Raw genomic sequence first — 15,273 nt, forward strand, 5'->3', positions numbered from 1 at the left:
ACTCGTTGATTTACAATGCAAAACGTCTTATTATTTTAATCATATTTCTCAACTTTTGCTTTATTTTGATAATTTAATCCAAAGTTTAACGTTAGCAAGTGTTGTTATTTTACTGCAAGTGTAAACAAACAGTCCAAAAATGTGCACTCTATGGGAATTGACAGTTTGACGTCATCAAAGGAAAGCCGCTACCTGTCTGAAGCAATAAAGGGACAAGCTTCTCGCAAACAATATTGGCTTCCTTTGTCTAGCAATCAACATGCCGAACTAACCGTGTGTTTATTCCTCAATGGGAATCGTCCAATTAAATAATAGCACGTGCAAAGCTCCACCTTTGAACCTTTTGCAGAGAACGGAGGTGGAGTTTAACAGTTAATTGAGCAAGTGTTTTACGTAAGTTCCGAAATTACTCGGCCCTAAGCATTGAAACGAATAATACATTTATCAATGATTTTCCGATCTCTGTGTTAATATGCTACTGTGCGAGTATACTACGTAGGTTACAAACCAACAATAGAGATATAGACTTGTTTTATTTTCTTTCAATAGAGACAAACAAATGATATTTGTCTAATGGCTTTACGCAGATAACGCCAACTGTATGGTATTGAGCGTTCGGGTGTATTGTTTGTCTCACTATAAATACTTATCAACTAGACGCAGTGAAGGCGCAAAATACCGGGTCAAACTGGATTTAATGGTGAGCGTCTCTTAATGGGGAAATATTTAAGTTGATGAAAAATAAAATGGGATCCACGGACGATTTGCGTAAAATTGGACATTGCAATGTTGCGGGTCTGCAGAAGAATATGTCATACGATGTTGTGAGCGGCAGGTAATGAAAATGTTACACTGTTCAAATGTGAGGAATAGGTAATAGTGGTTTGAATTTAACGCACAGGGGTCTTGAAAAAAACGCGCAGTGCGCGACAATAAGGACATATATGGTATTCTCGAGAGAATAATCTTAAAAATTGTTGAAAATATTGTGCTATGCAACCCATGCTCCTGATCGTGTAAACGCTCCCTACTTTAAAACAAAAAATTAAGCGCCCGTAAAACTCAGATTAAATGATAGCGCAATATAAGAATGGCGGCCATTTTCGGCCCAATTTTCAGGTTTTTGGTCTTGAATTTTTTTTTCTTCTCCATTTTGGCTTTTAAAAAAATCGCATGCACATTATATATGGGAGCGCGCTATACATGGAAAAATACGGTATACAACACAATAATGACAAATATACAAAGGGACGTATTTCTGCCAAAACTCATTGCTTTATATGTGTGCATATGTCTTATGTTTATATCTTAAGTACCTTTACAAAAATTGCAATATTTTGTGTAAGTCAATTTAAAGTCAAAGTAGCAGTGAATTTAAAACAAGGCCAGAAAACATATAAAGCCTTCCAGTGAAACAGGTAGGGAACAAATAACAAATGAAAACATAAAGAGTAAAACTAGATATCCAAATACAGTCCAGGGGGGACAGCAAGTATTTCATTCAATGTGCTCCACACATTAACAAACCAACAATCTATGAGCCAAATCAAATAGAGAACAACATGCTTAACTATTCAAAGCATATCAGTTAGCACAGGTTTTTGAAAAAGGATAAAAGAAACATTTTCTTGTATATTTACACAGCTGCTATGTAGTAGAACAAGAGCTGTCAGAGGACAGCGCGCTCGACTATTCGAGTGCTTGACAGTATAACGTAAGCCATCATGGGGAAATTGTTCATATTCAATAATTTATTAGACAATTTTGGAAAAAAATAAATAAAATAAAAAATATATTTATTTTTTTTGTGTGTGGGGGGGGTAGGGTTTTGAGAGCGGGGTATAATGTGGGGTGTGGTAATTTATTAGATGATGTTTAAAAAGAAAACATTTTTTTTTGGGGGGGGGGGTGAGAGGGGGTATAATGTGGGGTGTGGTAATTTATTAATGACGTTTAAAAAAAAATAATTGGGGGGGGGGGGGGAGGTTGGGGGCGGGGGTATTGTTTGGGTGGAATCCATTGTGGTATTCAGCAGTCTTTCCAAAATACCATCGGTCCTCGGATTTTTTCGATAATTATTTGGAAAATCCGGAAATGATTCTAATATTGCCGGACCTCGTGTCGGGTAATAAAATTATGGCGAAATTTGGAATTCCATAAGCTATCTCCAGAAAAGTTTCAAGGTAAAAGTGGGAATTTACTGAGCTATTTATGAATACTCAAATCATGTAAAACATTCTTTCATTGGTTGCATTTCTTGAATGATATATGTGCATATACGGTATCCGAAGATTTTTGCTGCGTCGTCAATGCAAATTACACACTACGTCATCACTATATGAGTAGATTCGCAAAGGGAGAGAATCGATACCATATACTTTTGGTTCCCGTTATATCGGATTAATTCGAAAGCAAGCAGGGCATTAAAACAGGTCATTGTGATCTTCCCGCGATCTGTCAACACCTACACAGGAGTTCGAAGCGATCTGACAATATCTACACAGTATCCAGATATATAACTAGTGATTTTGTTTTCATTTTATTTTTTAATATCTTAAAACGTTTCAATTAAAATTTGGTGAAGGAGCCAAACCAAACTATCATGATGATCAAACTCAGCACTGCAGATGTTACAGCTTATGACCCTTCAGCAGCTATAGACAAATGGCTGTTAAGATTCGATGGTTTTATGTAAAATTAAATATTTAATGAGGTTTTTACGTAACAAACTCACACCTACATACAGGACCAACAAAGTTTTCTACCATAATTAAAAAAAAATCATCCAAATAATTCCCTCAAAAGCATTGTTATTGACTTTAAGACTAGTATAATACTATAAGGTATGCTAGCCTACAACAGCTTAGCAAAAAGATTTAGTATTATATGCAGGGATCATATTTTCCCGCAACATCAATCGGTCCGGATTTAAATGAGGAAAAAGTGTCCGAAAATTTATATCCGAAATTATGACAAATTACGATAAAATATATACCATTGATTTTGCTATTCATAAAGATGGTATAATAAATGTACAAGTTAAATTCCCTTAGGCATTATTTTTAAACGGAACATACGAGTTTTCTCATTTTGTTTTATCATTTGCTATTTCATTGAAATTGGTTGTTTCGTGTGCTGTTTTATCTGACTGTTTTTCATCCTTGTCAATATTATTAGTCTGTGTAAATCTATACCGATGTTTTTAATCGTTGTCAACTCGATAATAGCTTACAAACATGCATTGAACCAAACAAATGCCTGTGCGTAGGTTTGTTACTGACAATAACAAAACCAAATAGTTAAGAAATAATTCATGTACGGTATAGTTTGTAGTCGAATAACCCACGGCCGATAGTTAAGATGCGTAGGGTTTAAATGATTTGAAACCACGCATCTAAACTTTCGGTCGTGGGTTATTCAACAACAAACAATAAAGAACACGAATTCTTTCGATTCTAACACGATTTTTCCTGAAGATTTATACAATGTATATTATTTTTCTTGTGTACTATTTTATGTGAAGTTCAGCTGTTCGGTCGATCAGATCCACGACTTTTATTTATTTATTGCCGAATCATTCCGCTGTTGGAAAATGTATCGGCATAGTTTGTTTAATTACAGCGCGTGCTTTCAGTGTATAAGGTCCGCCCACAATTATTGCAGAATATCCGATTTTCTTCTTTGTGTATATGACAGTTTACTGTATTATGCATGAAATGCACAATTTCCACGAGGATAACATCGAGGTTTGTATCTCCAAAGTAACGATTTTATCCTGGACGAGTACACCTTACGGACCGATTGTGCTAGGTATAAGCCAGTGAAATTATTGATTGATAATTCACACGTGACCAATACACAGCCGCGCGAATCATAGATGCTTGGGGCCATACTCTGATACTAGTCGGCTGACGTGCAATAATCTGGTCCTGACCGGTTTAGAGACTGCAGCGAATGGTTTATCACACCTAATCGAGATAAAAATGTAATTAGGGTGTGTAATCGATTTCATGACATGGGAATTTTAGCAAACAGAATCAGACCGACTGTTTGGGATTTTCAATCGGTCTTTCATGACCTCAATCGGTCTAGGACCAACAAAACCGACAAAAATATGATCACTGATTATATGCTCATGATACAGGGAGATGGTCTTCGTCGATTTAATTATTAGCGCCCAACCAAGGATATGCCTGATGGGTATCCAACGAAAGAAGATTAGTCAGAGGAGGTGTCTTCAGTAGAGGATTCAGATATCCAAGATGAAGAGACAAATGCTAAAGAAATCTTGGCAATTCTGAATGATTAAATGCATGCTTTGTATATTAATCTGATAATATAAAAATATTTTTTAAAATGTCATCTTTGTCTTTCGTCATCATTTTTTACTTTTTGGGCCTGAAATAATCAGTCTGGGCCGGAAATGGCTGCATGATTATAGGACCTCATGGCCGGCAATAAATTATAATTTTGGGAAGGACTGTTCAGGTAAGTGTTTTTTTGTCAAAGTAATAATAAAATGTGATCATAAATAAAGAAGTTATGGCAATTTAAGCAAAATGTTAAATTATCTAAGTGTAAAAGGGGCCATAATTATGTCAAAATGCTTGATACAGTGGTCTGCTCTTATTTATAGGTTGGGGTCATGTTGGTAAACAAGTATGCAACATATAAAAGCAATATGTCAAAGGACATAGGAAATATTTGGGGTAGTACGCAAACTTTAACATAGATTTAACAATAATATGCATATTCTAAGTAAAAAAGGGGCAATAATTATGACAAAATGCTTGATAGAGTTGTCTGCTCTTGTTTATAGGTTGGGGTGATGTTGGTAAACAAGTATGCAAAATATGAAAGCAATATGTCAAGGGACAATGAAAATATTTGGGGTAGTACGCAAACTTTAACATTTGCTGCATATTGTAAGTGGAAAAGGGGCCATAATTATGACAAAATGCTTGATAGAGTTGTCTACTCTTGATTATAGGTTGGGGTCATGTTGGCAGGGGTGGCGAAATCAAATGTCCAAGTTGCCCGAGTCGTACATTTGCTTGTCTGGGCAACTGATTTTTTTCAATTAAGTTGTCCGTGGACAACAAGATTTTTTAAAGTCGCGTCCAGGTATACAAAAATACATTGTATTAAAGCAGAAATTAAGTTTTACAAAACCGGATGTTGACACGCGATTACATTGTCAGTGCTATTTGCGGAGCAATCAAGTTAAAATACGTGCACTTTCCTGTGCAGTGATCTCCCTTATTCTAAAAGAGACCGGGAGCATGCCGCATTTTCAAAATTCAGCCCGACTGTTAGACAGTGTACAGACTGGTTTCTTTATTTTTACAATCAGATTGAGATAAAAAGTATCAATCTAAGATAATCAAAACACGGTCTACCATGTTATTTAAGACGACTTTAATGGTAAAGATGAAACTTTTTTTTTTAATCTTCAACAACGGAGCAGAAACCCGAAGCTTTGAGCAGCCCACCTCCCAAAATACTAAGAAAGATTATGACAAAAAATATGATCTAAGTAAACGCACCAGAACTTTTCAAGAAACTTGGCTAACAGATTTTCAATGTTTACCAGTTTATATAATCAAATTGCTAACAGTAGCGGAGCCTCAGTCTGATGAGGTCCACATATTGGACTAGTTTAATTTGTTAAGATTACAATGTATAACACTAGCTTCGCAAGATTTAAAGTTTGAGAAAGTCTTTATATTGTTTTTAATATACTGATATAATGAATGTACCATTGAAATACAATTATAAACAAAACAAGCAAATCATACTCATTTTGATATATTCCACATTATTTAACATTAATCAATAAATGCGTTTATAATTTATATAAACATTAACGGGCAAGTGTAGTTCAGCAACGGACAAGTTAAATTTCCTCAATGGTTGTCCGTGGACAAGTATAGTTTTTTGAGATTTCGCCACCCCTGGTTGGTAAACAAGTATGCAAAATATGAAAGCAATATGTCAAGGGACAAAGAAAATATTTGGGGTAGTACGCAAACTTTAACATTTGCTGCATATTGTAAGTGGAAAAGGGGCCATAATTATGACAAAATGCTTGATAGAGTTGTCTGCTCTTGTTTATTGGTTGGGGTCAAGTTGGTAAACAAGTATGCAAAATATGAAAGCAGTATGTCAAGGGACAATGAAAATACATGTAGTTGGAGTAGTACGCAAACTTTAACATTTGCTGCATATTGTAAGTGGAAAAGGGGCCATAATTATGACAAAATGCTTGATAGAGTTGTCTGCTCTTGTTTATAGGTTGGGGTCATGTTGGTAAACAAGTATTTTAAATATGAAAGCAAAATGTCAAGGGACAAAAAAATATTTGGGGAAGTACGAAAACTTTAACATTTGCACGCTAACGCAGACGCTAACGCTAACACCGACGCCGGAGTGAGTAGGATAGCTCCACTATATATATTTACTATATTATAGTCGAGCTAATAAGAGACACATCAGCAATGATTTCCCAGTGCAATCTCTAAGCAATACCAAATATAAATGGAAGAATTTAAGGTCTCATGCCATATTTTTTCGAAATTAAGTATAAAGGTGTTAAAAGTATAGAAATAATCTTATCATAATTGATGATAAATTCAATAAAAATGTTTCAGTTAAAATTTCATAAGAAAAGTCCTTTAATTTTAGTACTTGCTCAAAGCAATTTTTAAACTTATTTTTTTTTTAATAAATCTTAAATTAGATATGGCGCGGCAGAGGCCCACGCGTATCCCCACGCCGCATGTTTGACCCAGGGGCGCCCCAGGGTTGGTAATGGGGCCATGCATAGTTGAGATTGACCGTATTGTCATAAGAGAAGTTCAGTATCAATTAGAAGTGAATCGGTGGAGACATGAAGAAGTTATAGTAAAAGGCAATTTTGGGTGGGTGTGGTCTATGTGGGCGGGGCACCCTAGGGTTGGTAATGGGGCCATTCATAGTTGAGATTGACCGTATTGTCAAAAAAGAAGTTCAGTATCAATTAGAAGTGAATCGGTGTAGAAATGAAGACATTATAGTAAAAGGTAATTTTTGGTGGGTGTGGCCTATGTGGGCGGGGCACCCCAGGATTGGTAATGGGGCCATGCATACTTGAGATTGACCGTATTGTCATAAGAGAGGTTCAGTATCAAGTTGAAGTGAATCGGTGTAGAAATTAAGAAATTATAATAAAAGGCAATTTTGGGTGGGTGTGGTCTATGTGGGCGGGGTGCCCCAGGGTTGGTAATGGGGCCATGCATAGTTGAGATTGACCATATTGTCATAAGAGAAGTTCAGTGTCTATTTGAAGTGAATTGGTGTAGAAATGAAGAAATTATAGTAAAAGCCAATTTTGGGTGGGCGTGGCCTATGAGGGCGGGGTGCCCCAGGGTTGGTAATGGGGCCATGCCTAGTTGAGATTGACCGTATTGTAATAAGAGAGGTTTAGTATCAATTTGAAGTAAATCGGTGTAGAAATAAAGAAGTTAATGTAAAATAACCTAAAGAAATGAGTGAAAATCTCTGACCCGGCCCCACCCCAACCCCCATTACTTTTGACCTAGGGGTCAGATCAAAATTCCAAATAGTGCAGGGTCGCACATATGCTCATAGCTACCATGTGTGTAAGTTTCAAGGTCCTAGTGCTAATAGTGTAGGAGGAGATAGTGGCCAGGACGGACGGACGGCGGAGATAACCACAATATCCCCACGCTTTTCAAAAAGCTTGGGGATAAAAATATAAAACTGATTAAATGGAATTATTGTGTTTTTTTTCACCATTTTGGGAATGGGGCCAGGTCCCTTTAGACTTGGAAAATTCGCTGTTTTTCTTACTTAAACAGGGAAATTAGTTTTGTTGTCATTTTGCTAAAAAAATGCTTTCTCATTGAGAAAAATAGCTGGATTGGAGATGAACAAAATGCTGAGATCTAAAAAAAAACAAAAAACAAGAGATGTGTTTGTTAGAAACACGATGCCCCCTTTTGCGCCGCTTTGAAGCCATATATTTGACCTTTTACTTTGAAAGATGACCTTGACCTTTCACCACTCAAAATGTGCAGCTCCATGAGATCTTCAATATTGCAAAAGTTATGTCATATGTACAGTTTTCGGAAGGACGGACAGACTGACTAACAGACAGACAGACAGACGGACGGACGGATTGACAGACGGACGGACGGACTGACAGACAGTTCAAAAACTATATGCCACCCTTTGGGGGCATAAAAACAACTTCAATTGGGAATTGTTGTCCCATTTGGGAAAATATATACTATTTTCCATTGGTAATAGGGCCGTATACTGACTTTGAATGATTTTGAACGTCAAATAGCTGAAGTAATTTTGCAAGATTTTAAATACCATTTATCTTTAACTCTTAGTAATAAAGGGGCATATTCTGTGTTGTATTTATTTAAAACTCTTAGCAATAAAGGGGTATACTTCTGTGAAGTGGTTAGTTGCATCAAATGCTAAGGTTGATAACACAGTTGTTTTTTATAACTTATGTGTTCCTTGTTTTGAAATCATAAGAAATTTGAACAAAACCCTTATTTTTCAACAGTTGTAAATGTTAAATCCCTCCCCCTTGTCAAGATACTGCACCCACCTCCTTAAAGCCGCCTCACTATAGCTGCCAGATCTGACACGTTCAGATGAGTCCTGGTTCTGATTGGCTAAAACCATCCGGGCATTGTCCTCAAACTGCTGTAGCACATTAGCCTTCAAACCCTAGCAACAGATAATATATTTTTGCAAGGAAAAGGCTATAAATGGAGTGTAGACCAGTAGACAGAAATTAAAAGCCATGCCTGCCAGTTGCTTGTAAACAGGTTTACAGTAAACCAATCACAATAAACAGGTGTACAGTAAACCAATCAGATTATACATCCATACGATTTTATTTAATTTACCAGTAATAATATACTGTGAAACCATTATTAATCGTCAGGCATTAATTTTCATAAATTTCGTCAGTCGACCGATCAGCGAATTTAAGATCCTAACGAACAATCATGATCAATGTTTGAACAAAAACAAACACTAAGTTGAACAATATTTTAAAACTTTACCGTAGACATGAGGCATTAAATTCCAACATAATCCATGCACATATTCACTGCTGTTTCGTAGTCAAGATTTATCCGGTTTTGACACAAAGGGATGTAGATTACACAAGGTACTTAACTGACACGTTACACGTCTTTAAAACGCGTGTGCAGTACAGCTGTATCGGATGTGTTGACTTCGTTTATGTAGAATGGTAATGAATTAGCGCTAATTGTTTATAACTTTATTACCCATTAGGTGCATTGTGTTTTTCAGGGGTGTTGCATATTAGCCATCACGCAGCAAATGCCGATGAAAGACAATAAACCAAATGAAAAGATGACGATGTGTGATCAACATGAGTATTTATCACAAATTAATAAAGAATATTTAAATTGCTGTTTGTTGTTTGATTGTTTGCGTTTAACCACACTTATTACTATTTTATATGTATCAATTTATTTATTTTTAAATTATTGACATTATTGATTTATATACCGGTAGTTTACTTTTTAAGAACAAACACACACTTAGAGTTTATAATTTTAATATTGATATCAGAAAAGTGACAAAATAATTTACTAACACTAGTTATAACCCATATTGTTCGCACCTTCCCTAATTGGTGCCGATAAAGGTAGGATTGTTATCAGTATGGCAATTATAATAATAGAATAAGACTAATTGGCAATTGGCTTCGTTGTTACAAACACTCGTTAACGGTTATTCGATCCCACTTGTCCGCTAATCATAACAATGATCGTGTGAATGGCATACATTAAGAGGGTCCATAACTGTCCCTTGATAACAAAAGACTAGTTAATTGGCATGTGACAAACAGGTCCCACCTCCTGCAGTGATTCTCAAGTGTGTTCCCGCATTCGTACCACGATTTTTCGCATCTGCGATTGATCGCGAATATGTATTACACACAATTCGGATATTGACTGACGCATTTTTTTAAAATTCAAAATCAGAAATCGGCAAATTTAAGTGCTGACGAAATCGTCATTTTTATAAAAATGACGAAATTTTGTGCTGTCGAAAATAAATGGTTTCACAGTAATCCCATGATTGGTTAACTCAAGAACTGAGATACTGTTCATATCAAAAACAGCTATAGAAAATACAATATTTTGTGTTTTCTTTGTTTTATTAATACTGATTCTTTGAACAAGAAAAAAATCTTAACTGCCCTTCATTGTTATCAAATTACAAAAGTAAGGTAAACAATAATACACCGATGTTATACATTCTTTAAATGTACAGAATCTAATTCTTACTTTTTGAATAAAGGGAACTAAATCTTTTCTGAATGAGAGTCGACACCTGATGAACCATATAGCGATCACATGATGAGCCAAGGATACAGTGTAGTGACTAAACCTGCAATATACATACATGATATATATCCATGGTTGGAATAAAATCTCTGTTTTTCTTAAGCACATAATGGAAGAAACAAGATTTCAACCCTGCATTCAATATGTAATACTATTCTTAAAATATGAAAATTTTAATTTGTATATTTGGAAAATGTAACTGTTAAAGGTGAGAAGCCAAATAAATAAAATAACAAGAACCAACGAACTCTAGTGACAATATGTATTTCTTTTATGAGGGTGTACATACTTGAAAGGGTTGGTGTAGGGCAGAGCGATGGCAAACACACTGAGGTACTCATCCTCTACAAAGTTCACATACATCTTGGGAAGACGCACAATACCTGAAACACAACCACATATCAACCAATTACAAATAGAGTACAGTCTTCTGTATTTAAGTTATCTAAAGCTAAATAGGATATTATCTTTCAAATACTAATTATCTGAATTGCTGTGTAGTCCTATGACATCATGTTACTGAGCAATATAAACTAGAGTGGTCCTGTAAGATAATGAATACCCCGCCATGGCTCATTTCAAGCAGATGCAACAGATGAGTATTAGTAAAATTAATCTCAAATTTTGTTGCTCACTACTTCACATCTTCACATAGATCACAAAGTCAAACTCTGATTAATTGAATTAAGTTCCTAATTTCAAAGGAAGATAACTCTGCAACAAATAGTGTGACACACAAAATAATGTCTCTTGCCATTCTACACAGCATAAATAACACTCCTAAAAAGTTTTGTTTTGATTCAAACTGTTTATGACACAAAGTACACATGTACAATTATGTTAAGTATCCAAAACGTAACTTAGTTTAAGGGCATTTAACTCTGCAGAGAATATCACCACATAAACAGAAATTACGTCTTGCACTTCAACAAAGTATAAACAACATAACTTAAAAGTTTCATGTTGATTCACAGAAAACCTTAAGACAAGTTCACAACAGGTATACCAAAATGATTGCTTGAAGAGACAGTAAAGCTTCAAAAACAAGAAAGCCATGAGAGGTATAAGCATGGTGACTTACTAGACAGGAAGGCCAGCACAGGAATTGCCATTGTCATGGTTGCGGAGATCTTGGAGAGCTGCAGGAGAACGGAGGGCAGGAGACGCATCATCACTTCCTGCATCTCAAGGGTACTCAGACGGAGGGCGTTCACACACAGCTTAGCACACTTGGACACCATGCCAAACTCCAGACACTTGATGAGGTCCTTCTGTAACGGTGCACAACATAGATGCATAGATGCATTAGTATCACTTTCATTGTAAACAAATATGTTTACAAATGTTCTGAAAGAAGTAGGCTACAATTTTTAGTTTTTTTTAATAGGGGGGGGACCAGTACTTGGTGTTATTGAAGAAATATCTTGTATCACTCCTCAAATAGAGGTTATAACTCACTATATTTTGATCAACAAATCCAATTGATATACTGGCATTTATAGCACAAAATTTAATAATTGTTTATGTTTAACAAACATATCGATTCAATTTACTGTCATAATTCTATGCCATTTTTAGCATGTTAATTACATAAATCTTATAATTTTGATAGATTATAACTTACAGTATATTTAAAGGTGTTTGCTCAAAGACAAGTTAGTATGTATTGTTTTCTCACTGTAGCCACTCAAAATATATTTGTAGATGGTTGTTTGATAAGGAAATACATGTATATATTTTTAAAAGGGGCAATGAAACTTAAAGGCATAATGAAATGCATCTTTAGAAGACAAACTTGTAAAACCATTCTTGCTATATCCTTGTATGCCTTTGTGAAATTTATTTTGATATAAAATGTTCCCTCATTATTGCATGTCTGCAAGTCTTATCAAGAAAAAACTAACCTGTCTTCTTCTTTCCAGGAAGTTATGGTATGTAGTCATAGCACCCAATACTGGGAAGACGGCCGCATGGAAATCAGAGCGAGTGAAATCGTTGGGAATGGCATCAAGTTCCTCTAGGAAACCCAGCTGACGATCTGTGATCTAAAATGAGATTAACACTTGAATACACAACATTTCATATTGGATATGTTGACTTATTAAGACTTCACATGAAAAGCCACACGACTGATAAGTTATCTCACTTAATATAAGGGGGATTCACTCTCCAATCAGTTATTTTTACAACAAATGAGTAATATGCCCAAAGTCTATTTCCACCATAGCACAACGTTTTATACCTACCATATAAACTCTTTTATAAAAGTACTTGACGTAAAAGGGTTAATTTTTTATGACAATTTGCAATCGTTTTCATAACTAAATAAGTCAAAGTTCGAAAAATGTCAAAATAAAAAGCAGCCTGAGTTTTTGTTTATGGCCCAGTCAAGCCCAAAGATATGAATATCCTGTGCATTATACATGTTCAGACAGGCATGTACCATTTGTCAAAACGATCATTGTGAAATGTCAATAATCAAACAAGTCACCTCATGCAGACAGTTGATTATTTCAGTTGATGTTTCCTGGAAATTCACTGTCAAACAATTTCCAAAAAAGTTTATTTTACATTGTATTTTTCAAATAGTTAATATTGCAGTACATCTAGATGAAATTGTGAACATGCTTCAAGTCAATACTCACCATAGCACAGAGTCTACAGCACAGGGTATCCACCAGGGTGTGTTTGGCAGACAGGATGATGGTCTTGTTCTGTAACAGCCGGGGCAGATTGTCCAGGACACACACCAGCACACTCCAGTCCCTCTCCTGACAACACAACACATACAGGAGAATGACACACATTTCTGCTACTTACATTTGAGCCTCACTGGGAAAACAGGGCTTAATGCATGTAAGTAGAATATAGTCCCTGATTAGCCTGTGCAATATACACCGGCCAATCAGAAATAACACTTTCCCCTTTTATTTTATTTTCGTTTAAAGGAAATTTTCTAAGCTGAAATCCGAATAAGGCGGAAAGTATTGACCCTGATTAGCCTGTGCAGACAGCACAGTCTAATCTAGGAGGACACTTCATGCACACCCATTAAGCCCAGTTTTCCCAAAACGAGACTTTTTATGTAGCTTCTTCAGTTTCATGTCTGGAGTACCGTCTGAAGCATTGCTATTACAAGTGTATCACTAATCTTGGCACATAATAGAACAGGTTTTGTTTACTACTACTGTAAAACAATTATTATTCCAGAAACATTAACGTTTTTATATGTCGTCAGTACATCGATTGGCCAATTTAAGACCGTAACAAATAATAATGTCCAATATTGAAATAAAATACTGAATTAATGTAGCCATGTACGACATTTATATCCAACGTAATCAACTCTTACATCCTCATTCTGTTTCACAATAGAGATACATTTACTTACTTGTATTACATAATTGGAAGTTTCAATAGCTTTGACTTCGTTAAGGTAGAATCGTATGGATTAGCGCTAATAGTTAACAACTTTACTACCAATTGTGTATATTGTGATTTTTAGGGATGTTGCAGATTAAACATCATTATTTTACTACTGCAACGATAAAACAACACATTACTCCATTTAACTAGTTTAATGACCCGATTCCAAAATATTTTGCCTCCCAATAAACATCACAAAAATGTAATAGAATGCACAAAGTATTCACTAACAGATCTCTTTAATATATTATACGAGTAAAAAGTGGGATATAAAAGGCCGCAGCGAAAAAACAGCCGGTGGTAACCACGAGCCCCGAAAGATCGGCTATTCACTCGTGGAAACCTGTTACTTTGAAAATATGCCTACCGGAGGTGGATGAGCACAGGTTAAAATTACAAAAGGTGAAGTAACACCGTTATAGTAGCAACACCGCGTACCCGAAATAAAAAATGCTATTGCTCATCAAGCGACCGAACTAGGAAGAACCATATACTTTGCTGGGCTAAACCTAGTTCTACCAATCGCTTGACCATTGGATCCCACTTTTACATGATAATCGCTATGACACTTTAAATGACACACTAAGACTTTTACTTGATCACAACACTTGTGATCACACTTTTTTCGCACTTGCGAAAATACTTTGTACCTTTTACATACTTAATCGGACATTGATCACTACACTTGTGATCACTCTTTTGCGCACTTGTGTTAACACTAACTTAATCACTACACTTGTGATCTTTTAATCTTTTACTTAATCGGACATTGATCACTACACTTGTGATCACACTTTTGCGCACTTGCGATAACATTTACTTGATCACTACACTTGTGATCTTTTACATACTTAATAGGACATTGATCACTAAACTTGTGATCACACTTTTTGTACCTTTTACATACTTAATTGGACATTGATCACTACACTTGTGATCACACTTTTGCGCACTTGCGATAACACTTACTTGATCACTACACTTGTGATCTTTTACATACTTAATCGGACATTTCGCACTTGCGATAATATACTTAATCGGTCACTACACTTGTGATCACACTTTTTCGCACTTGCGATAATACTTTTACTTGATCACTACACTTGTGTTCACACTTTTATCGCCACACTTGCGATTATATTACTTGTACCTTTTTACATACTTAATCAGACATTAAAATACAACTTATCGCTCAACCAGCGATTTGACACCTAAACGTTTTTTACCCTACGGTATTGCTACTATTTTTTATTTATTTTTTAAGGTTAAACTTCAATAACTTGGAATTACCCGAAAGGACAAGGATGATAAACTACGCAAATAGTCACAGAGTCCATTCAGATAAATGTATAAATGCGCATGCCCATCCGACCCCCGGCAAACAGAATTTTCCGCCACAATAAATTTCACAAATTTATCCCCCACAAATTCTGGATTG

At 35.6% G+C, this 15,273-nt stretch overlaps 1 protein-coding gene across 4 annotated transcripts in view; it reads right to left on the reverse strand.

The window, feature by feature from the left end:
• LOC127866258 (tuberin-like) overlaps nt 1–15,273 on the reverse strand; it is a 133,673-nt gene that overhangs the window by 66,847 nt on the left and 51,553 nt on the right. For all 4 annotated transcript variants that reach the window (XM_052406691.1, XM_052406690.1, XM_052406689.1 and 1 more), the window contains exons 20-25: nt 13,055–13,180; nt 12,314–12,454; nt 11,491–11,680; nt 10,699–10,792; nt 10,350–10,452; nt 8,627–8,748 (exon numbers count right to left, since the gene is read on the reverse strand). In XM_052406691.1, coding sequence (XP_052262651.1) covers nt 8,627–8,748; nt 10,350–10,452; nt 10,699–10,792; nt 11,491–11,680; nt 12,314–12,454; nt 13,055–13,180 — 776 coding nt within the window. The remainder of the gene's footprint in view (nt 1–8,626; nt 8,749–10,349; nt 10,453–10,698; nt 10,793–11,490; nt 11,681–12,313; nt 12,455–13,054; nt 13,181–15,273) is intronic.

This window comes from Dreissena polymorpha, chromosome 2 (genome assembly GCF_020536995.1).
Source record: "Dreissena polymorpha isolate Duluth1 chromosome 2, UMN_Dpol_1.0, whole genome shotgun sequence".
In the NCBI taxonomy this organism is placed as follows: domain Eukaryota; kingdom Metazoa; phylum Mollusca; class Bivalvia; order Myida; family Dreissenidae; genus Dreissena; species Dreissena polymorpha.